The 27,587-nt window shown below is 38.5% G+C and overlaps 1 protein-coding gene across 4 annotated transcripts; it reads right to left on the reverse strand.

Moving 5' to 3' along the window:
* Positions 1-1,602: 1,602 nt before the first annotated feature.
* On the reverse strand, positions 1,603-27,144 carry LOC148641874 (uncharacterized). Of its 4 annotated transcripts, none has more exons than XM_088616819.1 (5): positions 26,984-27,144; positions 25,311-25,552; positions 22,204-22,971; positions 21,168-21,339; positions 1,603-3,945 (listed from the first exon to the last, which is right to left on the reverse strand). In XM_088616819.1, exons 2-5 carry the CDS (start codon positions 25,537-25,539, stop codon positions 2,241-2,243), a joined length of 2,874 nt encoding a protein of 957 aa, XP_088472945.1. In that variant the 5' UTR covers positions 25,540-25,552; positions 26,984-27,144; the 3' UTR covers positions 1,603-2,240. The 4 variants fall into 4 exon arrangements, with proteins under 4 accessions (XP_088472945.1, XP_088472943.1, XP_088472944.1 ...); XM_088616817.1 differs by having other exon boundaries at positions 25,311-26,567; XM_088616818.1 differs by having other exon boundaries at positions 26,475-27,144.
* Positions 27,145-27,587: the final 443 nt, after the last annotated feature.

Here is a 27,587-nt window from a genome sequence, read left to right on the forward strand (position 1 = left end):
CGTAGGCTGCATATTCGAAACGTATTAAAATACAAAATATGAAAACCCGTCCCGATTTTTCAGCACACACAACACAGTTCCAGGGTCACTTGGCGTACCACCTGGCGGCACTCCGCATACCACTGCTGGTACGCATACCACAGTTTGAGAACCACTGCTTTATTATATGTAATGTGTAATTGGAAAGAAGTTCAGTAAATGAGAAGAGCAGCCAGCAACATAGTCCTTGCCTCCCATTATTTTGTTTCTTTTAGTAGTTCGTGTTATAGCACATACACGACAAAGCTATTTGTGGGGAATCAAACAGAATAATCTTTAAGAGAGAAGAACTTCTCAGCATCAGAGATTCCATTCCACATAATGTAAGTTTTTTTTCCCTTCAATCGAGATTTTTGATGTGTTAATCAGGGCCGCAGTTCTGTCTCAAGTTGCACGACCTAGGAGTAGGGGCAAGTGAGGGGGGCCCAGGTACGGTTTCGTCGGAGAGGAACGCAAACACCTCTCCCCGGGATCATCCTCTGAAACTTCTGCTTTCTGAATAAAAAGCTGGATGAATTGAGGCTCCTCATCAAGAAAAAAAGGATTTTTCCCTTTCATCTATTTTCTGTTTTTCTGAGACATGGCTCAATGAGCTGATCCTGGACAATGTGCTGCAACTGCCAGGTTTTCAATTCTATAGAGCGGACTGGGAATCGGAGTCATCAGGGAAATCTAGGGGAGGGAGAATTTGCTTCTATATAAACAAAGGCTGGTTTAAGGATGAAACAGTGTTATTAAAATCATGCTCTTGTGACCTTGAATCACTTATTATTAACTGCAAACCTTTTTATTCCCCTCGTGAATTCACCTCTTTAATTCTGATCAGCGTATATATTCCACCACAAACTTGTGTGCGCAAGGCGCAGCAAAAACTTGAAGATCAGAAAATCAGGATGGAACAAACACATCTAATTCTCCTTCTATAATTTTGGGGGACTTTAACAAAGCAAACATGACTCAGGAACCCCCCAAACACAGACAGCACATTATGTGCGCTATTAGGGATAAGAGTACATTAGATCATTGCTACACAACAATAAAAGACTCATACCGCTCCATTCCACGAGCAGCTCTGGGACATTCCAATCACATGTTGGTCCACCTTATACCGTCATATAAACAAAAACTAAGATCTGCTAAACCTACTGCTATTACGGTTAAGCGAAACCATAGTAGAGCTACAGAGCTGTTAAGAATGCACAGACTAGGACATTTATAAATATGCAACGAACAGGCTGGATGAATATATGGACACTGTGATGTCATTCATCAGTTTTTGTGAGAACAGTTGTATCCCCACAAAGACTCGTTTTAGATATAATAATGGCAAACCCTGGTTTACATTGGAACGTAGCCCTTTCCACCTCCGCCCCCAAATGGAGGGTTTAGGTCAATGACCTCCTGGAATGGATGTACTCTTTAATATTTTGAAATATCTTGGAAAGCATAAACAGCAAAGACTTGGTTAGGGCCTTGAATTAAAGAGAACACCCTAGAGATACTTCGAGTATCTCTTACTCAGAACACACACCAGAGATAAATAGCAAAAAGAAAAAACAGGAAAAAATAGCAAACACATTTTATTGTCCTTCTTCAAAAGGCAATATCTCAAGAGACCACTTAGAATTTCCAATATGATTCTCACAAATTCAGTTTTGCAGTGCTTTATTCCTTTCAGAAGGTCTTTTATTGGTGCTGTTGTAGTAGAGAATTTACATAATCACACATGTGACCAATTGTGATGGATGTTTCTGGTTAATAATAATAAATCAAGAGCAACCAACGCGCTCGCTTGTTGGTTTGAGTATTTTTCATAGTGCTCTTCCTCAGCTTCAGTTATTTGATGATAAAGGAGACCTGAGAATGAGTCTGAATAAAACAAGAACACAGTTACTCTAATATTGCACTGTCCTCTTGTGTACAAGAAATCTATTAAGAGCAGTTCTATTTCTTCCTTATTCAGTTTTTCAGTTTAATGAGACGCTTCCTACATCGCAAGTAGACAACAGCAATTTTGTCCCTGACAAAATCACAAAGAAAAACACAGGTGCCTTTTCATATTAGTTTTTACTAAAAAAAAGGTGAAAAAATGATCATGAACTGTACAAAATAAAATTCTATTTACATAAAAACAAAACATAACACGGAACAAACAGAAGACAAAGTACACCAGAGCAATGCAGTTTGTATAAAAATAAGTACTACTTTTTAATCCGCAGGTGCCATTCCTTAAAACAGTTTCTGTCTACAATAAGACACAAGGAAATGTTGCATTTCTCACACCTCCAGGGGGTTTTCACTTTCTGTTTCTTCTCCATGCACAGAGCACACACCCGGCGCCCTGTCGAGGCCTTCCTAGAGGGGTCTAACACCAGCCCCTCTGTGATGGCAGAAGGCAGACACATCTCTGTAGGGCTCACTGTCCCCCCTTGCTGCTCCTCAGCCCCCAGGCTGGCAAGTTGTCTGCACAGCTGCTCCCTGAAAGCTTTGTGAGTCAGAGCCTGAAAGCTCTGCAGCCCCGCCATCTCTTTGTGCAGCAAGAAGCTGTTCACAACAGCAATGTCTATGAAGTGAAAGAACACCTTTTTGTACCACTTTCTGGTCTTGTGTGCTAAACTGTAGTACTTGATCAGGGCATCTGACAGATCCACCCCTGCCATGTGCTGATTGTAGGCCTTGACGGGAGCAGGGACAGGCACAGCCTGCATATGCCAAGTCCCATCAGGCCTCCTCACCTTGCGCTGGACCGTGTCTCCTGTGTGCGCCTTGTGGATGGTGCTACACATCGTCACCTCGTGGGTGTCCATCCACTTGGTAAACAGCAGCTCGTCACATCTGATCCAGCGCAGGCACCCTGTCTCAGCCTTTTTTGGGAGAGTGTTCTCCTTTGTGCTGGGGAACCCTGGACGGTTCTCCCTAATTGTGCCACAGGCGCCAAATTTCAGTCTGTAGAGGTCACGGAAAAGGGCTGAGCCGGAGTAAAAACTGTCAACATAAACATGATACCCCATGCCCAGGTACGAAACCTTGAGGAGGTTCATGACGGAGTCATAGCTCAGCCCTTTTCCTGAGGCAGACTGGGATTTGCCTGTGTAAATGGTGAAATCACAAGTGTAGCCAGTGGAGGCATCAGCCAGTACAAACAGCTTGAAGCCCCATTTTGTGGGCTTCCTCTTCATGTACTGCCTGAAGCCGATTCTGGACTTTGAGGCCACCATCCTCTCATCAACTGCAAGATTCTGCCGGGGCTGATAGAAAGACTGACAGGCCAGCAGCAGGGAGTCTAAGAGGGGTCTGAGCCGGGAAAGGGGGTCATATTTTGGGGTGCCTTTTTTCTTATCGTTTTCCCTGTCCTCCTCTGGGTCACTAATGTGCAGTGTCCAGGAAATGGCCTCAAATCTTTTCCGGGTCATGATGGAGCGACAAAAAGGAACATTGTAGGGCACCTGACGACTCCAGTAGTCTCTCATGTTGTGAGATGTTAGAAGCCCCATAAAAATCAAAATTCCCATAAACTGGTACATGTCCTTTATAGACACTGGATTCCACTCATATTTTATACCTTGGGCCCTTCGCTTTTTAGCATTTTTGTTGGTGTTTGTACAAATGCTCTGTACAACATTCACACTAAAAAAGAGCTGAAACAGATCGAGGGGGGAGTATTTCTTGGAGGTGTCCAGTTGGGCCCCAGGTATCCGTGCTGGACAGAAGTGAAACTGGACAGGTTCCACGTCCTCTTCTTTCTCAGTTTTCCACCTGCCCTCAGGCTCAGAGGCTGTGGGGGGTACTGTTCTGGCAGGCTGAGGGGGCAGGGTGGGAATCAGGCATCCTCTCTTTGTCTGAGGACTGTCAGTACTCTGAGTACACTGACTTGTTGAGGGGATGGGGAGTTCTTCAATGTCCTCACTAAAATAATAGAATGTAAAAACAAAATTTGAAAATAAGAATAACAATTTCATTACACTGAACAACTGGCAATGAGCTTTTAGACAATCTGTCTGGCAGAATAGCACCAGTTTCTTTTTTAGCCCCCCTACACCCCCACTTAATTATTAGGTGACAAAGTGTCGGCAATAGTACAACACTCTGAATATGTAATCATCCAACTACAGACCAAGGCCCCAGAGAAAGAGCTAAATCTGCCTGCCTGTAATTGCAAGTATCAATGGTCTGCTCTCTGCACTTTATTGTCAGCTTCCCAAGGAACATGAAATACACAACAATTTTTTCTTATTTTTTTAAACCCAACTCCACCCACCCATCAACTTTGGAGGACTACTTTATTTTTATTTTTTATTTTTAGACAATAACAAAAAAGTTACATTCACAAAAAAAGATCATTTAAAAAACGTCCTACTATTCTTAACATCCAGTGCCAGTCTCTAATGGGCCCTAAACATTCCTATACTCATTACGTTTCCCCAGTAAATTATATACTTCCTACTATTCTTAACATCCAGTGCCATTCAAGTATGTCTCTAATGGGCCCTAAACATTCCTATACTCATTACGTTTCCCCAGTAAATTATATGAAGACTTTTCAAATTTAACTTGTGATACAACCTCCTAAATCTATTCTTTGTACGATGGTCCTGTACCGTTCAATATTATTTTTTAGCAATAATACAGAGAGTCAAAAAAGTATTTTTATATTGAATTGTTGATAAATCACCAAGGATACATGTAATGGAAGTAAGTGGAATTGAGATATTTAGGTGCTTGAGAGCTTTCCCCACTGTGGAGGTCCAGAATGACTGTATGTGCTGACAATACCATAATAAGTATAATAATATCCTTTATGTGTGTTACATTTGGAACACATTCCTGTATTATGCTACTTCATCTTTTTCAATTTTTCTAGGGTATAATAGAGTCTATTTAAAATTTTGTACATAAGCAGTTTTTTATGTATAGCTCTAAATGGATAACTAACATTATGCCACACAGTGTCCCAGTTTATTTCCTCTGACCCTACACAGAGATCAGCTATCCACTGAGATGCACACCTATCAAAAGACTTGTCTGACCTTGCATTAAGAAGGTTATAAAATGTTCGAGCCTCTACTTGTATATTAGTTTGCAATAGTTTATTGCTGTAATTATCCAGTTCTTGTTTAAATTCACTTAATGGAAAGGTTTTAGACTTTTTAAGTAAACTTTTAAGTTTTTTAAGTACTTTAAAAATTATTTTACTGTAAGAGATGTTTGATGAGATAATTCAGAAAAGGACAACAATTTGTTATCTCTAATCATATGACCCAATTTACTAACACCTACTTGAATCCATACTGACCAATTAATTGATCAGTATAGTTAGTCTTGGTGATCTAAACAATGGTTGATGTACAGATAGTAAAGCATCATAAGATAAAATTATTATTTTAATATTTTAAAAGAAGAACCAATTGTTGTTTCAATTAAAGATTAAGGACACGCCTTGCTATAATACAAACTTTCTAAGGAGATACCTAGCTCCGATGCTGTATCATGCTCAATTTGTACCCAATCCTTTTCTATTTCTAATTTTAACCACTCCTTTGCTTGTACTGAGCCAAATGCCAAGTAATAATTGTAAAAATTAGGTAGGTCTCGCCCACCTTTATTTTCTGCTGTCTTTCAAAAGAACAATGAGCTTTTTTCCCTTTCCAGACCAAAGATGTAATCATTTTATGCAGTACTTCAAACCATTTCTGGTCAATCTCTACTGGTAGCATTCTCAGTGTATAATTTACTTTAGGTAGTATTGACATCTTGACTATTAATTCTATCTCACATGGACATTGGTAAACATTTCCATCTGAATATGTCCCCATTTATTTTATTGAACAAGTCTACTTGTTGCTGAGATTGATTTGTGCACATCTGTTAAAAACAGTATAACATCATCAGCATATAGAGCAATCTTATAGACATATTTATGAACACCTATACCTTTTATCTGTAATGATGCTCTTATTTTGCAGGCTAAAGGTTCAAGTGCTAAATTAAATAGTAGAGGTGAAAGAGGACACCCTTGTGTGGTGCCTCTACTGTATATAAACAAAAAGGTTTGGATACAGCTTTTAGTAACTATAGATGCCCGTGGACTGCGATATGAGATTCCAACCCATTTAATAAAATATGGGCCATAACCAAACAATTACAGCACATTAAATAGGTACTTCCATTTAACTCTGTCAAAGGCCTTCTCAGCATCCAGTGTGCATATAGCTGATGTTGATTTACTGAGTTTAGCATGATAAATCAAATTAAACAGCTTTCTTTTATTATCTGAAGAATATCTATTTTTCATAAATCCTGTTTGATCTGGATGTATGATTTTTGGTAGCACCTTATATAACTGATTAGCAAGTACTTTAGCTAGAATCTTATTGTCCAAGTTCATAAAGCTTATTGGGTGGTAACTACTGCACAATGATGGATCTTCTTATATACAAGGGTTATTAGAGACTCCCTAAATGATAGTGAAGTCGTGTCTGTTAACCACATATTATTAAATGTTTGCAGTAAGATTGGAATAAGTATGGACTGAAATGTCTGGCAGAACTCAGCTGAAATCCATCGGGTCCAGGTGATTTATTATGAGAAAAGGAAGCAATGGCTTCTCTAACTTCTGTGTCACGATTGTAATCCCTCCCCTTTAAAGGCGCTTCGGCTCTTTCACATTTTAACTGATCGTGTGCACCTGCCTCCTATCCAGCCCCCCCCTTCTGCTGTCTGCGCAGGGTCCTGAAAAACGCTTTGTGACATTCTGATACAGTGAGAGATGACTCAAGAATGTTTCTATCTTCTGTACTAAGTTTTGGGAACTCTGTATCTTCAAGAAAGCACTGCATATCTTCCAACGTGCTAGAGGCTTCAGATTAATATAGTTTTTCAAAGTAACAAAGGTTGAACTTATTTCTTTCTGATCTTGGGTATTTGACTCATTCATTTTCTTGATGCTGCTAGTAGTATTGGGCATACAGTGCTTTTTTAACCTGGCTACAAGCGTTTTCCCTGATTTTTCCCCCTCTTCACAGAAGATAAGTTGTGCTCTACTTAACGCAAACTCTTTTTTTTACTCTTAATAACTCATTATATTGTAGCTGTACTTGCATCAGATTAGCCCAGTCTTGTTCGTAACATTTTTTGATAATTTTGAGCTGTATAGCCTTCATTTTGGTGAGTAGGCAACCTTCTTTTGACTCCCTTTGCTTTTTATGAAAAGTAGGAATTCTAATGAGTTCTCCCCTTAAACAACACATAAGTGATTCACAAATAATATTGGGGTCAGAGACAGAATTTAGATTGGTTTCCATAAAATTTTGAACTAACTGCTCTACTTGCCTTTTAAAATCAGCCTCTTGTAGTAGGGAGTTATTAATTTTCCATATTCCTAAAAGTGTTATTATGTCAGGTAGTGAAAGTATTAACTGTATATGACTATGATCAGAGATGGTTCTAGGATGAATAACTGCATCCCTAGTGTGTTGCATGATATTTTGAGAAATAAAGAAATAATCAATTTTGGAAAAGGATCTATCAGTGAAGAAAGTAGTCTCTTTCTGAGGGATGGAAGACTCTCCATACATCTGATAACTTATGTATATTGATCAATTTGTGAAGTGCTAGGGCTGCTTTGGAAGGTTTTTTCACTTGTTTCCCATTTTTTCTATGCTAGGATTCATTACTACAGATGCAGGCATTCAAAGTGCGCGGTACAGACACGTACCGGAGGTAATTGGCTACGGCGTCGTGCATCGTGACGTGCGATGACGCAAAATACCGCGGTGCGTGATTGGTGGACCGACAGGGGCACTCGTGGTCCGTTGGTCTGTCCTAGAAAGACTTACTGTAAACGTCTTTACTGTGCCCGTTGTAGATATTAAATTTTACCACTGAAGGGAAATCTTAGTAGCTGAGCATAAAAATAATAGGAGCATACTGTAACGTGTGTGAAGGCCATAAACGATATTAATTTTGGAACATAAACATACAGTATATAGCTGGTCTTGGTACTTTAAAGAAAACATACACACCAGTATTCCATTTCTCCCTAAACATTTTAAGCATCGAAGTCTTTAACTAACGCGATACCGGAGTCAACAAGCATACTTTAAGAATTTGATTAAAAGGGAATATAATATGGAATCGCGTATCTCAAGAAATTAATAACGATATAATTATATTCATGTTGCAAAAGAACTGCAACGGACATAAAAACTCCCTTGCTTTTAACAGAGCGTTCCATAATTTCTAACTACGAAAATGCCAGGTGAAAGGATTTGTAAACATATTTTGTTAAAGCAAGTCAGTTTTTTCCGCAACACATAAAAGACATTTTCCCAAGAAAGTTTAGCCTTTGTCACTAATGAAACCACTAAATAAAGACATAAATATAGAAATCTTAAGATTTGTTTTATTTAATGTTGGTAGCAGGATGAACTGTCAGAGTGTATATTTTGTCGCAGAGTTGCTGCAAGATGTTAACAGTGAAAAAGGTATTTAGAAATGAGTTATTTCAAGATGAAAATTTTCAGAATAATTGCAAATCTAGCAGGATAGAGAAAGCACAGAAAACTGCCAGTTAGATTGATCAGATTAGTATGAAAAGTCATTTAGCAAAGGGAATGAGAAGAGTGACAAACTAGTATACTTTAGATCTTTTTTTCTGAACCAGGGAAAATCTGATCATGTTTCCCTATAACAATAATAAAAAACTTTATTTGATATATCACCATTAAAGGTGGCATCTCAAAGCAATACAGAAGATGTAAAAACAGATAAAAGGACCACAGATTACAAAGTAAATGCATATAAGAAAGACAAGCAGTTAGAGGTGCTACCAAAATTAGAAAATGAAGCAGATACAGACACTAAGTCTTCTGAAAAGAAAGGTTCTGAGGTTAGATTTAAACTGGCCCTGGTGTGTGTGTGTTTGTGTCTGTCTGTCCTGTGATGGACTGGCGCTATGTCCAGGGTGTATTCTGCCTTGTGTCCGTCGCTTACTGGGATAGGCTCCAAATCCTCTGTACTGGATAAAGAGATTAGAAATGGATGGAAGTAAAGGCACTGTGTGGATGGAACTATACACAGTGTTAGAAACCCACTATGAAATGGCAGCATCTCACTGAGAATAAAACATTTTATAGTGCTGGCTTAAGGAAACAGCCTTTCCACCTCTCTTGCACATCAGTATCCATACCTAGTTATTTAAACAAATTGCCTCTAATTATAAACATCTTAATATGCTGGCTCTGTGGATCCGCATCAGCTATGTTTGCCCATTCCTTCAATTCATGTGCATCCAACACACAGTTCAACGCTAGCAACTACACAAAATCTAAAATATGAGCTCTGCTTGCCACTTACAATACCAACAGTACCAGCTAACTTTAGTAGTGACATTTTCATGGATCTTTTTAACAATAAAATTTACAACATCAGACTTCAGACACAATTAAACAGGCCTCAAAAAAGTCTGTTACAAACATTTTCAGCATGGAATAAACCGTTACTTTAATGGTATAAACCTTAAATGGATTCATATTCTCAATAAGATTTGGTGCTCAGTAACATGACTTAGAAAATGACAGAAGACATACGTATCATGCTTATCCTTCTATTTTTCATAATCGTAAACTCCTTAAGGCAGTTACATTTTCTCTGTTCTGACCTGGAGTTACAGAGAAATTTAAATTCTAATAAGAGATTTGTAATGAGGAAAGTCATACCAATCACTCATACAGTACCAGGATTTGCAATTACAATACAAATACTTTCTTTCTGTATGTGTTTATTTTGCAGTTTGAGTCTATGGCATTCCTTTGGGGGTCTATACTCCAAGGCATGACTTTTTTATGGGAACATGACATTTTTTTAAACATATATTTTTGTGGTAGGAGGGCGCAAAACATCAGTATTTACTGCTATTAATTACTGTACGATTTATAGTTGAAATCTGAGCCTAGATATAAAGTTAGATATAAAGTTAAAATCTCGACAAAGCAATGTAGGAAATACAGAGAAAATAAATCCTTTCTGACATCTAAAATCAGTTTCGATCAAGGTCTCTAAAACGAACAAGAAAAAGAGGATTTTCGGAGGGCAATTACGCTGTGTTTATATAGAATAAGTGATTTATGAGCAATCTAATTTCTTGTTCGTTTAAAACAGTGAAATGTCAGCTGCAAAAGATCGCACCAGAAACAGCACTCTCTCTGCCTGTCATAGACGTTCAGGAAAGGCTGAATGAAGTCATGTCAAGTACAATAATTCGGTGATCAATAATAACAGTTGTAGGACAGTATATAAGGAGGATAAGGATTTTGAAGTTGACTCGAAATCTGATAGGTAACCAGTGCAAGGACTTGAAAACAGGTGTAATGCATCCCTGATAGGATTCTTGCTGTCATATTCTGAACATATTGAAGATTGCTCAGTGTGGATTTAATTTCCCCAGTGAACAGGATGTGCATTTATTAATTCTAGAAAAAAAGCCTTTCTTGATTTCTCTAGTTCTTAGTTTCTGCACATGAATTGAAGGAATGGGCAAACATAGCTGATGCGGATCCACAGAGCCAGCATATTAAGATGTTTATAATTAGAGGCAATTTGTTTAAATAACTAGGTATGGATACTGATGTGCAAGAGAGGTGGAAAGGCTGTTTCCTTAAGCCAGCACTATAAAATATTTTATTCTCAGTGAGATGCTGCCATTTCATAGTGGGTTTCTAACACTGTGTATAGTTCCATCCACACAGTGCCTTTACTTCCATTTCTAATCTCTTTATCCAGTACAGAGGATTTGGAGCCTATCCCAGTAAGCAACGGACACAAGGCAGAATACACCCTGGACATAGCGCCAGTCCATCACAGGACAGACAGACACAAACACACACACACCAGGGCCAGTTTTCCCATAAACCAATTAACTTACCAGTATGTTTTGGAGTGCGAGAGGGAGTCATATCACACATATGGAGAAAAACCATGTAACCCAGAGAGAACATGTAAACCCCACACACACAGGATGGCAGGAATTGAAGCTAGGACCCCAGTGCTGCAAGATAGCAATGCTAACCACTTTGCCACCATTATAAATGGATGGATATCTTAGTTATCTTTCTAGTTCACAGGTTTGCATGCATAATTTAATTTTGAAAGCCACTGAGACATCAGGTACTACTGTTGTATTTATGAAAAAGAAACAAAACAAAAAACATACTAACAACTGTGCCATCCTACTCCTTAGTTAATACATTTTATTATTCATAAACAGTTAACATTGTTAGCAAAATATTTTGAATTATATTTAACCCTATTTTTTCTTTAGTTTTGTATTTAACGTATTATATGATAGTCAGACTTAATGTATATTTGAACAATGAAAATATATTTTTACAAGATTTTACATTAAGCACTTAAAATTAATATGGTTAATAATAGTAAACTGTAACATGCTGTAACAAGATCGGTTAAACTGCGAAGAAAATGCTTTCAGAGAAAATGTTTCAGGTGTGAAGAACATAGATCTCCAATGCAATTTCAACCAAACCTGTTCCCACACACCCTGCCCCCACTACCATTAGAATATACACAAAGCACTCAAATCTTTCGAGCTAATGATCAGGTGACCCGAGAGAGAGCGAGAGAAACACCAAGGGGTGCGGAACCAGGGAACTATTTACATGGGAAACGGGCGATCTCCCCAGACTGTCCGCCTGTTTCACTGTTACCTGGATACCTCTTTATTTAGAACTCACTAACACTGATTTTTAGTTTAGAAGGATTCAAGTAGGGTTTTAGATGAAAGGCAGCGACCTTAATCAAGCCCAAATCATAATTGAACCCATTCAGAGCCTACATTACATTTTAGCATTTCATTCTGAGCAGAAGACCCTCACACCTGAAGAAGGGGGGGTGTTTTTCGCTGGAAATCTCGCCTGCTTCTACTTTACAACCGGAGTGCTGGCTGTGACGAATTAAACCGGTTTTACAGGTTTCAATCACAGACCATGTGACATGGGAGTCAGGAAACTAACACACAGCGCCACCGGATTTGATAACGCTATAAAAACGCTATAAAATAATGTGACTTGGCACAGAACAAGTTTACAGCACAGTACAATAATAAATGCTGACCATGACTTTAGAAGCATAAATTGCCTTACACTCAATTTAAACACAAGCTGTCTTTAGCCCTCTAAGCTGGTTCATATAGAAATGTAGAGATCCAGGCTTAGAACACACAGCTTCATTAGTGAATACATATGCAGGACAACTAGAGAAGACGTTTTACAGAGGATGGATTTTTAGAAACATCCCATCAGTGACATCACTGAAGTCAACTCCTAGGTACTGTAACTGTCGTGTGGATAGTTTCACAAGAATCAGACAAAGGTTTAAGCATCGCTTGTTCTAGATAAAACTGCCAAAAAAACCCAACAACCCATAATGTACTTCTTTGCGGCTCTGTTTGCCCAAATCATATATTCACAACGTGAAATTTAGAAAATGATATTACGTAACCAAAATCCGCAATATGGAAACAGAACCTGTTTAATTGTTGATAGATGATGTACTCGTAACATTTTTACAAGACAAACTACAACATTTAAAAAATGACTTGTATGTACTTGATATCTCTAATCAATCCACGGCGACATTGTTAAAGCAGAGTCCCAGCACAAAACGAAACTAAAACGCCCTGGGCATACCGTTTCGCGCTTCTTATTAGTTGCTCAAAAGTAATTTGACCGTATGAAATGCATAATATAAACCTAGAAACATATACGTGAGCAGTATTTACGTACTGTAGTATCGGTGTTAAGACATACCTCTCAAATACTGTAAATCAAGTTAAAAATATCTCAAGACCGAATCTGGTCATAATGAAACCATGTTTCGTGTATGTTTTCTTTAAAGTACCGAGACCAGCCATATACTGTATGTTTATGTTCCAAAATTAATATAGTTTATGGCCTTCACACGCGTTGCAGTATGCTCCTATTCTTTTTATGCTCAGCTACTAAGATTTCCCTTCAGTGGTAAAATTAGATATGAATATTCAATACTTAAACGGGCACAGTTAAGACATTAAATATACATATACATACTGTATACAGTACAGTTTGCATACGGTAATATGTTAATGTTACGCGATTAAAAAATAAATAAATAAAAATGAAAAGTCCAGCACCAGCTGGATTCGAACACACAACCTGCCAGTTGGTAGTCACGCACCTAGACCAGTAGGCTACAAGACAGCTCGCATGAACAGGCAGGCGAAACAGCCCTACACAGCCCTGTCGCAGCACACGAATTCTTTAGATACGCGATTCCATATTATATTAGCAGAAAAGCTTAAAACTACCACTTTTTCACACGCTATTTCACATGCTAGTTAAATACTTCGATGCTTAAAATCGTTAGGGAGAAATGGAATACCGGTGTGTATTTTTCCTTTAAAGTGCCGATTCCTGGAATCTGACTGGCTGACACCCCTCTGAAGTGGTTCCATAAAATCTGGTATACGGAAAAGAAAGCGTTGATAAATACAAGTCTCTTTTAATACACTCTTTGCTGTGCTCTTGAGGATCCTTGTGATATTTTAAGCTCTAGTTGAATGATAGGTGTCGCATTTTAAATCATTTTCGTAGTTAGAAATTATGAAACGCCCTGTTAAAAGCAAGGAAGTTTTTACGCCCGTTGAAGTAAAACAAAATGCCTGACAAAGTATGGCTTGGACAGATTCCAAGTGCTTGTACAAATGTGCTAAAGAAATTATACTTTGAGTATACAGCTTGTCCAAAGTCATCCATTATTAATACTATTAGTAATATCTTCAGTAAAGGCTTTGATGCATAAATATTTCTGATAAAGGTAGGTTGTGTACTTTTGTCCAACTGAGCAATCTTGCTTTCATAAAATATACCAACATTTTAATGACTGATTATTAACATGCTGTAATACACTGTTCAAAATTAAAGGCTCAAATGCTGTACATGAGAGGTTAAGCTCCCCCTGGCGGTTTTACAAGGCGACGCCGGATAGTTAGCCACGTGACACACGTGAACTGCGTGATACCGCGACATGCCCACCGGGGTATGCCGCGAAATACCTCACCCATTTTTAATGGCTGCATCTGTATACATTACTATTACATTACTTGAGGTCTCCTCCAAGAATAATATACATGTTTGCAAACCTTACTAATTCAGTTTCTATCTTTGTAATAAATATTGGGTCATCTAAATTAGGACCATATACATTAACAAAAATCACTAACTTGGAGCTCCATTTACCAGTTAAACAAATCTACCATCTTGATCCTCTATTTTGCTTTTGAGTGAAAAGGGAGCAAGTTTATGAATAAGAATGGCAACCCCACCCTTTTTTGATAAAACTCCAGATCCAAAAGCCTGTCCAACCCAATTTCTACAGATGTGATGCACATCCTCAATTTTCAAATGAGTTTCTTGGAGGAATGCGACTTGTTTTTAACCTCTTCAAACTATTCAATATCTTAAAGCGTTTGGTTATATTATTGGCACCTTTAACATTCCATGTCAGAATGTTAAGACAATTATCCATTAAGCATAAAAAAATACAGTGTACGAGTGAGAGTATGTTAAAATGTTGTATATACAGACCTCCAAAGTGTTGCCTCCAAAATGCTGTCTCAAGCTCCCTTCCCCCACCTATCCCTTTATGATCATGAAGCTCTCTCAACGCCATTATTATATTTTTCCTCATGCTCTGACACTGTAAATTTAAAACCGATTCCTTTAGATGTGTATTTTCATTTAGCAATTTTTGCAATGTCTCAACGAGTGCAACCACTTTCTTTTGAAGTTTAGAGTTTTCATTTCGAAGTTCCTCAACCAATGTATTACTTTAAGTTACCGCTTCCTTCTAACTTTTGTAGCAGATCCAATTTCTGGAGCTTTTCAGAAATTGAGGCAACTTTTTCAAGAAGAAAGTTCACATCACGTTCAGACACCATTTTAACTTCCTCGGCTTCACTTGAGCTTAAAATCTCTCGATATGATCGCTTATTTTTACACTCGGATTTACTTATATATGAATACTTATCAATATAGTTCTCCAGACTTTCAATATACCCAATAGTTGCTCCTGGTTAGGTTTAACCTCCTACCTAAGTCCTAAGTTCTGCTCTATGATGACTTGTTGCAACAAAAACAATTAAACTTTTAAACTTATAATAAACATATTGATGGTGGAGATGACACAATTATAGTTATGAGAAAAAGTCTGTGAACCATTTGGAATTATCTGGATTTCTGCATTAATGGCTCCTAAAATGTGATGTGAACTTCATCCAAGTCATAATAGATAAAGACATATCTTATTTAACAAGCACACACAACATTTTACAATGTTATATCTTTATTGAACAAATGGCTGAAACAATCAAGGTCATTGATGAAAAAGTATGTGAACCTCTAGGATAATGACCTCTTGAAAGGAGGGTAATTGGAGTCAGGTATTCCAATGAATTCACGTGTGGGTTTGACCTGCCCTGCCACAAAACAAAAAAAAAGATTTTTGGTTACCTGCTCTTCATAACAGAATTCTGCTGAAGTGCAATATGGGTTGATTAAAAGAGATTTCAGAGGACCTCAGAAGAAGAGTTGTTCCCCCGTACAATCCTCAAACAGATGACAAAGAACCCTAGAGTGACAGCTAAGGATCTGCTGGAATCTTGAATTTTATAATATCCGTGTTCATGAGTCTACCATAAGAAAAACACTGAACAACAGTGGTGTTGATAGGAGGTTACAATGGAGGAAACCACTGCTCTCCAAAAAAAACAATGCTGGCCATCTTAAGTTTGCTAAGACTACTTTGATGTTCAACTGCACTACTGGAACAATGTTCTGTGGACAGATGAGACAAAAGTTGAACTTTTTGGTAAAGGTATACAGCGTTATGTTTTGAGAAAACAAAATACTGCATACCAACACCAAAACCTCATCCAACTGTGAAGCACAGTGGAGGGAATATAGAGGTGTGGGACTGCTTTGCTGCCTCAGGGCCTGGACGACTTGCAATCATTGAGGGACCAATGTATTTCAAGTTATATCAGGAAATTCTACAAATAGATGTCAGGGTATTTGTCTGTGATCTAAAACTCAAAAGAAGTTGAGCAATGCAACATGACAATGATCCAAAACACAGGAGTAAACCAACAACAGAGTGGCTCAAACAGAAGAAATTCTGTATTTTAGAATGGCCAAGTCAGAGTCCTGACCTCAATCCCATTGAGATGGTGTGGCGTGTTCTGAAGCTAGACATCCCAAAAATATACTGAAACAGTTTTGTATACGGAATGGGCCAAAATACCTGATCAGCAGCTACAAAAAGCATTTGGTTGAGGTTATTGCCAATAAAGGAGGTTCCACTAGTTACTAAATTTAAGGGTTCACATACTTTTTCCGTCTATGACCTTGATTGTACTGTCACGGGATCTACAAGGTTAATTTCCACCTGGAAGCAGGTACCCCCTATATATCTTGCATTTAATTGGAAAACATGTATAGAACAGGCCTTGTAGAGAGTCTGAATTCAAGGTAACCCATTGGGTATCAAGTCTGATCCATCAAAACCTTTATATCCCTGACCCAGTAAACACCCTAGAGTTGAAAATGCAGAAGAAAACCAAAAACACAAAACGCTTTTGTTTTTTTTATTTTCCATAGTCAAATTTTGAAGTTATAGCATTTGTAGGTAACTATACCTTTGTTCAGGCCTTCTCCAATACGTCTACAACTTTGCATAAAAATCTGAGACTTGTGATAAACAGTCAAAAATCTCTGCGTGGGTTTTTACACAACCAAACCCTCTCCAAACTGAATTTGTGCCAATATTGGTGGCCAACCATACCTGGGTTTTATGAACAAACTTTAGTAGGGATGTCATTTTCTGTTATTTCAGATATTGTACTTTGCATAAACATTACAATTCTCAATCACCTTATTTTCCTTTACAATCCAAAGTGAAAACATATCAAAAGGAAAGACATGGAGACCCTTTTATATGATGGTTTTTACTACATTCTCAAAACAAAAAGTGTAAAAAAAACAAGAAATGTAAAAAATGAAAAACAAACATTTACATACAAATACAACAAAAAATGTGCCCTATTTCCTCTTTTTCTGGTGCCACTCCCTGAAGCAATTCCTCTCAACAATTAGACACAATGCCACATCACACCTTGCACATTTCCATGGAGTTTTTCTCTTATGTTTTTTTTTGCGCAGACAACACATCTTCCACCCTATCACTGCCTTCCTTGAAAGGTCCACCACCCGCCCTTGGGAGATTGCATTAGGAAAACAGGCTGCAGCTGTGCTTGTTGATGCCTCCTGTTTTCCTATCGCAATATCCTCAACCCCCACACTACCAAGCTCCTCTCTGAATTTTTTGAGTCAGAGCCTGAGAGCTCTGACTCTGCCAATTCTTTGTGTAGCAAAAAACCATTCACCACTGCAACGTCAATGAAATGGAAGTACAGTTTTTTGTACCATTTTCTAGTTTTGTAGGTCAAATTATAGTATTTTATGAGAGCATCAGACAAATCCACCCCCCCCCATGTGCCGACTGTAGTCCTTGACGGTGTCAGGGATAGGAATGGCTTGAACCCATCAAGACCCGTTGGGTTTTCTTACCCTGCGCTGGACTGTATCTCCACTGTATGCCTTGTGGATGGTACTACACATGGTCACCTCACATGTGTCCATCCACTTGGTGGTTCTTGGTAGCTCACCACACCTTATCCAGTGCAAGGTGCCCCTTTCAACCTTTTTAGGGAGGGTGTTTTGTTTTCTGCGGGGGAAACCCACATGGTTCTCTCTCATAATGCCACACACGCCAAAATTAATTTTGAATAGGTCTCGGAAAAGGGCTGAGCTGGTGAAGTAATTATCTACATAAACATTATAACCTGTACCCAGGTATGAAACTCTGACTGAGTCATAGCTCAGCCCTTTTCCTGTGGCAGAGGGTGATTTTCCTGTGTAAATTGAGAAATCACAGGTATATAGCAGCCATATCACCCTGCAACTCACAACTGGCAACCCACTGAAGCTAAGCAGGTGTGAGCCTGGTCAGTACCTGGATGGGAGACCTCCTGGGAAAAACTAAGGTTGCTGCTGGAAGAGGTGTTAGTGGGGCCAGCAGGGGGCGCTCACCCTGCGGTTCATGTGGGTCCTAATGCCCCCAGTATAGTGACGGGGACACTATACTGTAAACAGGCACCATCCTTCGGATGAGACGTAAAACTGAGGTCCTGACTCTCTGTGGTCATTAAAAATCCCAGGGTGTTTCTCGAAAAGAGTAGGGGTGTAACCTTGGCCCTTACCAATCATGGCCTCCTAATAATCCCCATCTATGAATTGGCTTCATTACTCTGCTCTCCTCCCCACCGATATCTGATGTGGGTTGAGTGTTCTGGCGCACTATGGCTGCTGTCGCATCATCCAGGTGGATGCTGCACACTGGTGGTGGTGGAGGGGAGTTCCCATGCCCTGTAAAGTGCTTTGAGTGGAGTGTCCAGAAAAGCGCTATATAAGTGTAAGCAATTATTATTATAACCTGTGGAAGCATCAGCAAGCACAAACAGCTTGAAGCCCAACTTAGTGGGCTTCCCCTTCATATACTGCCTAAAGCCTATTCTTGTCTTTGAGGCCACCATTCTTTCATCAACAGACAGATTCCGTCGTGGCTGATAAAACGATTGACGGGCAGTTAGGATGGAGTCTAACAGAGGTCTAAAGCAGAAATGGGGATCATAGTCTGGGGTCCCTTTTTTAAGGCAAGTTTCCCTGTCCTCCTCTGGATCACTAAGGTGTAGTGTCCAGGAAATGGTCTCAAATCTTGTTTGGGTCATAATCGACTGGCAGAAAGGAACATTATAGGGCACCCGAGGACTCCAATAATCTCTCATATTATGAGAAGTGAGGAGCCCCATAAAAATCATAATCCCTATATAATTATACAAGTCCACTATGGACACCGGCTGCCACTCTGATTTTATACCCCATGCCTTTCGTTTGATTGCATTGTGTGTGTTATTACACAGTGTGCACATAACCGTCATGCTAAAAAACAGCTGGAACAAATCTAGTGGGGAGTATGTCTTCAGGTGTGGGGGGGGGGGGCTTCTGCTCTTCCTGCCCCAAACAGGTCTTGTGGGCTGGGGTGGAGTGCTTCTGGAAGGAGGAGTGGGAATCTTGCACCCTCTCTTTGGCTGAGGAACCTCAGCACTTGTTGAGGGGGCAGGTGGTTCTTTGATGTCCTCACTGGAAAAAAAAGGAAATTAGAGATAAATACTGAAACTACGAATGAGTTTCATTATTTTTTTACTGACCAACAGCCTTTGTTGCTAGGTGACAAGGCAATAGGATAGCACTCCACATGTGTAATGATTGAGCTGCAGACCAAGGTCTTGGAGAATGAGCAAATTTTGCCTGGTGAGGCAAATTTTGCAGATGAGTCTGTTTATTCACACTTAAGTGCTAGGAATGACCAAGGAACCCCTTCGATCTTCTAAAAAAAACTCAAATATGCAATATAAAAACTCACAGAGAATAGTGATTTATAAATTTAATATGTCTAAAAACTTTATGAAGACCGAGACGCAAGAAGCAGCAATTTCAGATGTTTACAAATAGTCAACAAGGAAACATAAAAGATTATTTACTTGAAACTATAATAGCCAAACTTTAGGTCTTGTCTGTGTTGTCCAAGAGACTCTGAAGGATCACCTTCCAATATTTGCAGTAAAAAAAACCATGCAAAGACTTTTTTTCTTTGCAGACAATATTTGCAAACCTTATACTTCTTTGTTTCCAATGAGACTCAAAAAGACAATTTTCTCATATTTACAATATACATTTCTCATTCTCATATATACAGATAACTTTTGATATAAACATCAATAACAACTTTAGAACTAATAATAGCAAAGGTCTGGATTATATAAATAAAAATACTCACAAATCCAGCAGTGGATCCAGTCCTTCATCAAAGGCATCTTCAGAAAAGGAATTCGCGCTGACCAGACCTGACTGCATATCCGACTCTTCTCCCGACTCTTTTCCCAGATACATTTCTTCAAGTACCTGAGCAACCGTAGTCTTTTTCGCTTTTTTCGGTGCCCTGCTTGCCATTTTTTACTTTTTTTGGCTAAACCCAAAAAAGAAAAGGGAAGATGCGCTCCTTTTTGTCTGGTTTCAGACTGCTCCAACTTATCATTGGGCAGCTTAAGACCCACCCTAAATTTCTAGTGGTCAAAATTCACTGATTGACAACCTTTTCCACAAATTAAAGCAGCAAAAAGACAGAGAAACTGTTGCGTTATTTGAAAGCTACAAGATTTGACAGCTCTTGAGGGATGTATTTTTTACAAAAACTTGGCTGGATGGTCAAGTCATGGATTCCTTCGTTTTTTAACAGTAAGAATAATGGTTTTGATATTTTGGCAAGATTCAGCTTTCTAATTATGTTTTCATTGTAAAAAAGTAGAATGCGCAACAAGTTTATTTATTTGAGCACATTTTGTACGGTGTGGCACTGAGGAAAATATTTTTTTTTATGTACATATTCCACAGTCACATTTGGATTTGAAATACATCTGAAATTTGAATTTTAGATTGTCCTTTTTCATATGCTATAAGTTTTGTTTCGATTTTGCAGGTAAAAATGTATGATATTGACATGCTGTGCTGGCCGGGTGTTTTTATTGGGGTGTTTTTATTGGGGTTCGTGCTAGTTCATTAATTTACTGGTTTATTGCACAATAGTGTCACAGCTGTGGAAACAAACTTTATGGTTTTGTTGTGATGATATTGGAGAATACTTGCATGTAAGAAAATATGTGGAGAGGTTTAAAAACAATGTTGTTTATCTTAAGGAAACTAACTTAAGGCTGGTAGGGGGTGGTCGCAAGGCACTAACAGTTTGTTCAATAAATATATGGCAATGTAAAATGTTGTTTGATAAATAAAACTGACTTTATTATGACTAAAATGAAGATCAGATCACATTTTAGGAGCCATTCATGCATAAATCCAGATAATTCCAAAGTGTTCAAAAGCCTTTTCTCTAAACTGCATACTTACAAATCCAGCAGTGGGTCCAGTCCATCATTGAATACATCTTCCGAGAACGAATCCGCACTCTCCAGTCCTGAGAGCCCGTCATCCGACTCTGCTCCTGAATCCCCTTGAGAAATTCCTTCTATGACTTCTGGAACACTAAACATTTTTCTCTTCTGCCCCTTCTGGGCTTTACCTGTGTGATGTCAAAGGGGGAAGGTCAAGTCAATAATGACATATTGAAAAGATGTAAACAATAAAACAGAGTTCTCAAAAGATAGAGAAAACAAGCTCTCACCTTTTAGTACCAACACCACAGCAGTACCCGAGCTCCTTTAGTCATTTAACTAACCAAAAGTATTCCCATGTTAGTCTAAAGCTTATGGTTTTTATCTCCAAATGATCCCAAACGATCAAAAAATAATACACAATCCAATATTCATTCTTGTCAGATTGTCCACAAAGTTCAAAAGCACAAGGGTTCTTTCCTTTGTTTTCATACGGTTGTTGTGCCAAAAAAAGGCATCAGCTGAGAGCTTGTGTGTTGAAAGTCGTCTTTATTTCATATGCATATGGAAGTCTTGTGTCCCAACGCAAGACTTCCATATGCATATGAAATAAAGACGACTTTCAACACACATACTCTCAGCTGCTGCCCTTTATTTTTGCACAACAATTTTGGCCCTGCTTGCAGCAAACGTTTTGACTAAAATGTGACAAAACCTAATTTTATTTTAGTCCACTGAAAGTAAGACTAATTATAGTCCAAATTCATTCAGTCAACTAGAATACATTAAATGTGTTCAAGTAGGTAGCTGTGTCAGTATGCGTAGGCTACAAAGGAACAAGTTTGATTAAATGAAGGTGATTAGAAAGTGACTATGACCAATAAGTCTCTATAATTGACATAACTAAGACTATGACTAAATCAAAAACTGCGGACTAGATTAACACTGAAAGACAGTCTCTGCATTTTCATAGAACATGGTCTTAGTATTACCACTACCGGGCTGTAATGTTTGCTGTTGTCTTTCCTTTACCAGTTCCTAGCAGTACTGACCTTTCTTTGTGTGCTGTAACCAAGTACTGTTGTCTTCACCAGATTCATCATTCTCATTCTCTGTATGGTTAATCAACTGGAGCTCCATGTTCTGCTCTGTTACTTTAAACTCATTCACTTCTTCTTTGATCTCTTGTGCAGAGGCAGAGGTCAGTTCATTACAATTTTCAGCAATATTTACAGAGTCCAGATTATCAATCTTCTCTGTAAATTTCTTAGATACGAAGGGATTATTCAATTGTTTAAACCACTTCTGCGATGACAGTCTCTTCACTTTAACAGAACATGGCCTTGATATTATCAAACCTTGTAGTTGTCGCTGTTGTTCCTCCCTGTACTGACTCTTCTCTGTGTGCTGCTCAGTGATGTTCTCTTCACCAGTCTGCTGCTCTTCTGTATATACCAACTGGAGCTTCATATTCTGCTCTGTAAGATCAATGTCATTCGGTTCTGCTTTAAGCTCTTGTACAGACACAGACTCCATTTTATCACAACTTTCAGTAATGTTGTTAGAGACCAGATTAATCTTCTCTGTAAAGTCATCAGACACTAAGAGCTCAGGTGTCTCACTCTCAGGCTCTGTCTTTAGCATATGCACAGAGTCCAGATCCTCGACACTCTGTCTGCTCTCTGTTTGCTGTTCACCGAGTTTCTCTTTCCCTTTTGCAGCAGTGAGCTCTGTCAGAATGGAGCCCCACTCCTCCTCACTGTGCTGCTGTTCAAGAGGAGCCCCTTCCCAAGCATCAGGGAGATCACTGGCCTCTGACCCTGCAAACACAGGACAAGAGAACATGACTTTTAACATGGGCTGAGAGTAGTGCTCAGAAGGAAATAATACTCACACAAAAGAAGATTAAAATTTAAATTAGAGAGCAAAGAAATCAAAGCTCATTTTCAGACATGGTATATGCCACAAAGTCAAACACACTTAAGCTGTCTGAACACAGATAATGTGAAAGGAACTGAAAGTAATAATTATAAAATAAAAAAAACAGATTTAATCCAAGTCTCTGTCCTGGTAGGTTCTGAATCCAATAGATCCAATAGAGAGAGAGGGTTAACACAAACACACTGACTAGACACTACATTACATTAACACTGCACTGAGAGAGAGGTTAAACACACAATATTCGATCACATTAAGAGCACAAAGCGGAAAGAAAGGAGGAAAAAACAAGGAGAAGCAGAGAGAAAAGAGAGGAGTCAGGAGGAGTTGGGACTTGAAGTTTGTGCCAAGCGAGAGCTCCTACTTCATGATCATCCAAAACAAACCTGACTGGAGCCAAGTATTTGAATCTTGCTAGAGAGAGCATGTTATTCTGTGTTTTTAGGGAACTTCAGGTTTCTGGCTAAAGGATACCTCAGTTAGAAAGATCTTTCCTGTTTAGGGTGCATTTTTATGGAAAGGGATATAGGCTCCCATAAGGGCTGGGCGATAATTCTATAACGATAATTATTGCAATATAATTTTCCTTGATATAATTTTAACAAAAGTTTGATAAATGTTAGATATATATATTTATGCTTTGCGCATGATATGCACATACGCACAAAATACTGTGCGAGTGCGTGTGCGTGTTGCAGACCGGGCAACTAACATGGTGTTGTTTACCCACACGGTGGTGGCTGACAGGACTGTAGTTAGAGTGAAGAAATGAGCGACACTGAAGCAAATGTAGTGTTGCCAACGACATCGTCGACAGAAAAGGTCATTCAACTTCGTTAATTTGGAGATATTTTGGCTTTTTGCGATCAGACATAAAACAGAGCACTTTAAACTTTGCAGTCTGTCTGAGCCATCTTCTATGTTTGTTTTATCACACTGCAGTATTTAATTTTTCTATTAAGATATTTAGTAAATTTTACTCATGCATATTTTGACATAAAAAAAAGACTTGAATACCCTCTAACCTCAGATTTGTTTAATGTTTCTGCTGTTTGGCAAGTTTTTGTTGTGTTCTTAAAATAAAGAGTTGTTGAATTTACCAATTAACTGTCTGGTTTCTTCAACTTTCACTCAGGAGAAAAAATCTGCCTTTAAACTTGAAAGAAATAATGATTTGACATTTATCGTGATAATTATCGATATCTACTGATATGAAAATCTTTATCGTGATAATGTTTTTGGCCATATCGCCCAGCCCTAGCTCCCATTTCTTGTGGCATCCAGGGTGCAGGGGAGATTTAACTGCAGGTCGCATCGCATTTAGTTAGAAGGCAGCTTCTCTCTTGTGTGGCCTCCGTATGCATATTAAGAGCATTTAATATTAAGCATATTAAATGCTTAGTTGCAGTCAGGTGTTTTCAAGTGTGACCAGAATGTTAGGCTTCTGAAACGCCTTGTTTGTAAATACTGTAGATACTGTAACTTGCATGTTGCATGTTTTGTTGTGTGTAGTTTGTGGCTTGTCATTGTTATGAATATTTGTTTAAATACACGTGTGGATTATGACTCCTCTCACCAAAGCTGGCACAGAAGAAAATAGAGAAAATATTCACGTGCCTCTAATCATACCAGCTGCTCAGGTATATTGCCAGAAAATACTTACTAGTTGTGGGTTTTGAACGTTTATTTTACTTATTGACTTAACTGCTCGGTTAATTCCTGATTTTCACTATTTTTGTAACAATACAGACACACTTACTGGACGCTACAATACAATAACACTGCACTGAGAGAAAGGGATTAATACAGACACTGTACAGACTGATTGGACACTACAGTATATTTACACTACACAGAGAGAGGGGGGGTTAAATGCAGGACTGTACTCTTTAAACCGATTTATATAAATGTTATATGCATAATCACAAGTAAAAATATAAAAATCTAAACAAATATAACGTAAATACCATATATATATATAATATATATAGTCTAATGACGTCGGATTATACACTGATTCTCCAACTGTTGAATCTGAACGAGTTGTTTCTAGCACCATAACCGGACAACAACAGTTCAGTTTTCAGTAAAGAATCCTGTTGCTACATCACACAAGTCTTTCTCACTTCACTCTGCATCTCTCGACTATATTCTCACCTGTGACGAAGTTAAAGACCTTTTTAAACACACACACTGACTTCACACAAGTCACTTCACTGACCTGACAGCTTCCGTTTCGTCTCCGTTTCTTTTATTTCTGCAGCGACTTCACGGGGAAGCGTGTGTCCAGCATGATCTGTCTGTCCCAGATCTCCTCCTGCTCCCGACTCCTTCTCCCACAACTGTAATCTCCACTTCAGGCTCTCGTTTTCCTTCTTCAGAAGCGCCATTTCACTCCCGAAACTGTCCTCCACACACTGTGTGATTTTAAATACGGCCCGCCTCACCATAATCTGGGAGATGCTGTGGAGTTTGATTTGAAACTCGTCCTCAGACTCACACATTTTGTTTCGGAAAACTTCTGAAACTTCATACACGATCGATTTGAGTAAAATCTCGATGAAAGAATGAAGCTGGGTTTGCAGATTTAACAAGCACTCCGCCATCCTTCTTCAGAGTCGGTCAGAAGCAAACGCTTGCGGAGTTTAAACACAAGAACTTTCTTCTTTTTTTATCAACACAACCGGCTAGACGTCATTACGTCAAGTTCACGAGGAAAAGGGATTTATTTTAGTAATTCAGGCTTTTTCTTTATGATTTGGCTAAGGCAACAGATTCAATTACTACCATGTGGGTAAAATATCCGCGCAGCATGATGACGTAATTCGTTAGCGCTGCAGCGGCTTCTAAAAGAGGAGTTTCTGCAACAAGATATAAACCTCACTGCACCTGCTCTGCTAGTGCCACCTAACCAAGAAGACTGAATCACCTGTGAGTTACGTTGATCGTGTGTGTGAATTTCGTGCAATTGACAATTAATTTCCACGTTTTACTTACAGGACATACTAACTGATTAATGCAAGAGTTCATGTAAAACTATTCTTAAATCGGAGCACGCATCTCTCATTATCTGCTGCCCTCAATTTTGTGATAATAAAACGTCAAATACAATCTCTTGAATAAACGTTACTGAGCGCAGTTCGGGATCAGACAAGACACCAAAATTAGAACCATACGTGGCCGGTGTCGTATCGAATTCACTATATTGTGGAAATCGCTATCCCCTTTGAAAATGCGCATGTGCGTGCAGTGGAAATCAGAGGTATAATTTGTCTGCCTGCTCGTGTACATTTCGTATGGTCTGTAGGAAACGCAATTCTAAATTTTAAGGTTTAGGTAAGTATTACAATTATTTGCATTCCTCGAACAAAAACAAAAGACTCACAAAAGCATTGTTTGTGTAGCGCCCCTGAAGAGGAAAATGATTAAATAAGTCACTCAACTCGTTGTTTCCTCATCAGTGGCTTTTAGTGCGAATCTATATAGAATGAAGTTTACAGTAATACATTATGAACAAAGAAAATAAGTTGAAAGTTAAAAATGCTTCTTAATTTTTTTAAACGTAACGTTCACTGGCAATATAAATGCGATATCACTTTGCTTATTAATATACAAAAAACACTAGTAAATATAGAAAACCAGGAACAGCGAGATAAAACTAATGCTATTACCGAACATGAACTAATTTGCTAATCGCTAAAACATTCACATTTAACGTACCAAATACATTGCCTTTATGCTAACCACGAGGATTCGCGCTCCTAACTTTGTTCTAATAACTCAGTATGACTTAACAAATACACTCAAATATGACCGGAAAATACTTTTGCCATAATAACAAATAATTGATAACTGTTTTCTGAAAATAACAGTCGTGTTTTATACACTTTTTACCTGAAGAGGGAAATGATTAAATAAACTCAACTCGTTTTTCCTCATCAGTGGCTTTTGGTGCGAATGAGGAAAGGCAAAGGGAGCTCCCTCTCGCTGTATTTCACAGACAAAAGTAGTAAGTTACCTATCAAAACTGAATGTAGACTCTACGGGTAGATAACATATAAACAGATTGAACAAAATAACATCTCAGTGAAAACGATTTGAAATAACAACGTCCATTACATCCCATTACATTTGCGCCTAGTAAACACGCAATTCTGAATTTCAATTTTACTAAAGTATTACAATTATAATAAATGAGGTGATAATCAGCAATTACGTCTTCCTATGAATTTTGTCTTCATGTGCATTACACAAACTAACTCATGGAGAGGAACTGAAATAAACATAAAAATACAGTTTGCTTTGTTTTTTTCATTACCTAAAATATTTTATAGGTAGGCAGAAAAATTCACCTTAGCCATGTTACCTGCACACAATAGTATCCCCTTTTACATACGTCTGTGTCCCCAGGAGATACCCCAGGGATATGCTTCTCCACAGTGTGCTAGTGTGGAATCTGGAATCCCCTGCACATTTAGTGGCTGCTGCATCCCAAAAA

The sequence above is a fragment of the Lepisosteus platostomus genome, chromosome 23 (genome assembly GCF_059453375.1).
Source record: "Lepisosteus platostomus isolate fLepPlt1 chromosome 23, fLepPlt1.hap1, whole genome shotgun sequence".
NCBI classification, from domain to species: Eukaryota; Metazoa; Chordata; class Actinopteri; order Semionotiformes; family Lepisosteidae; genus Lepisosteus; species Lepisosteus platostomus.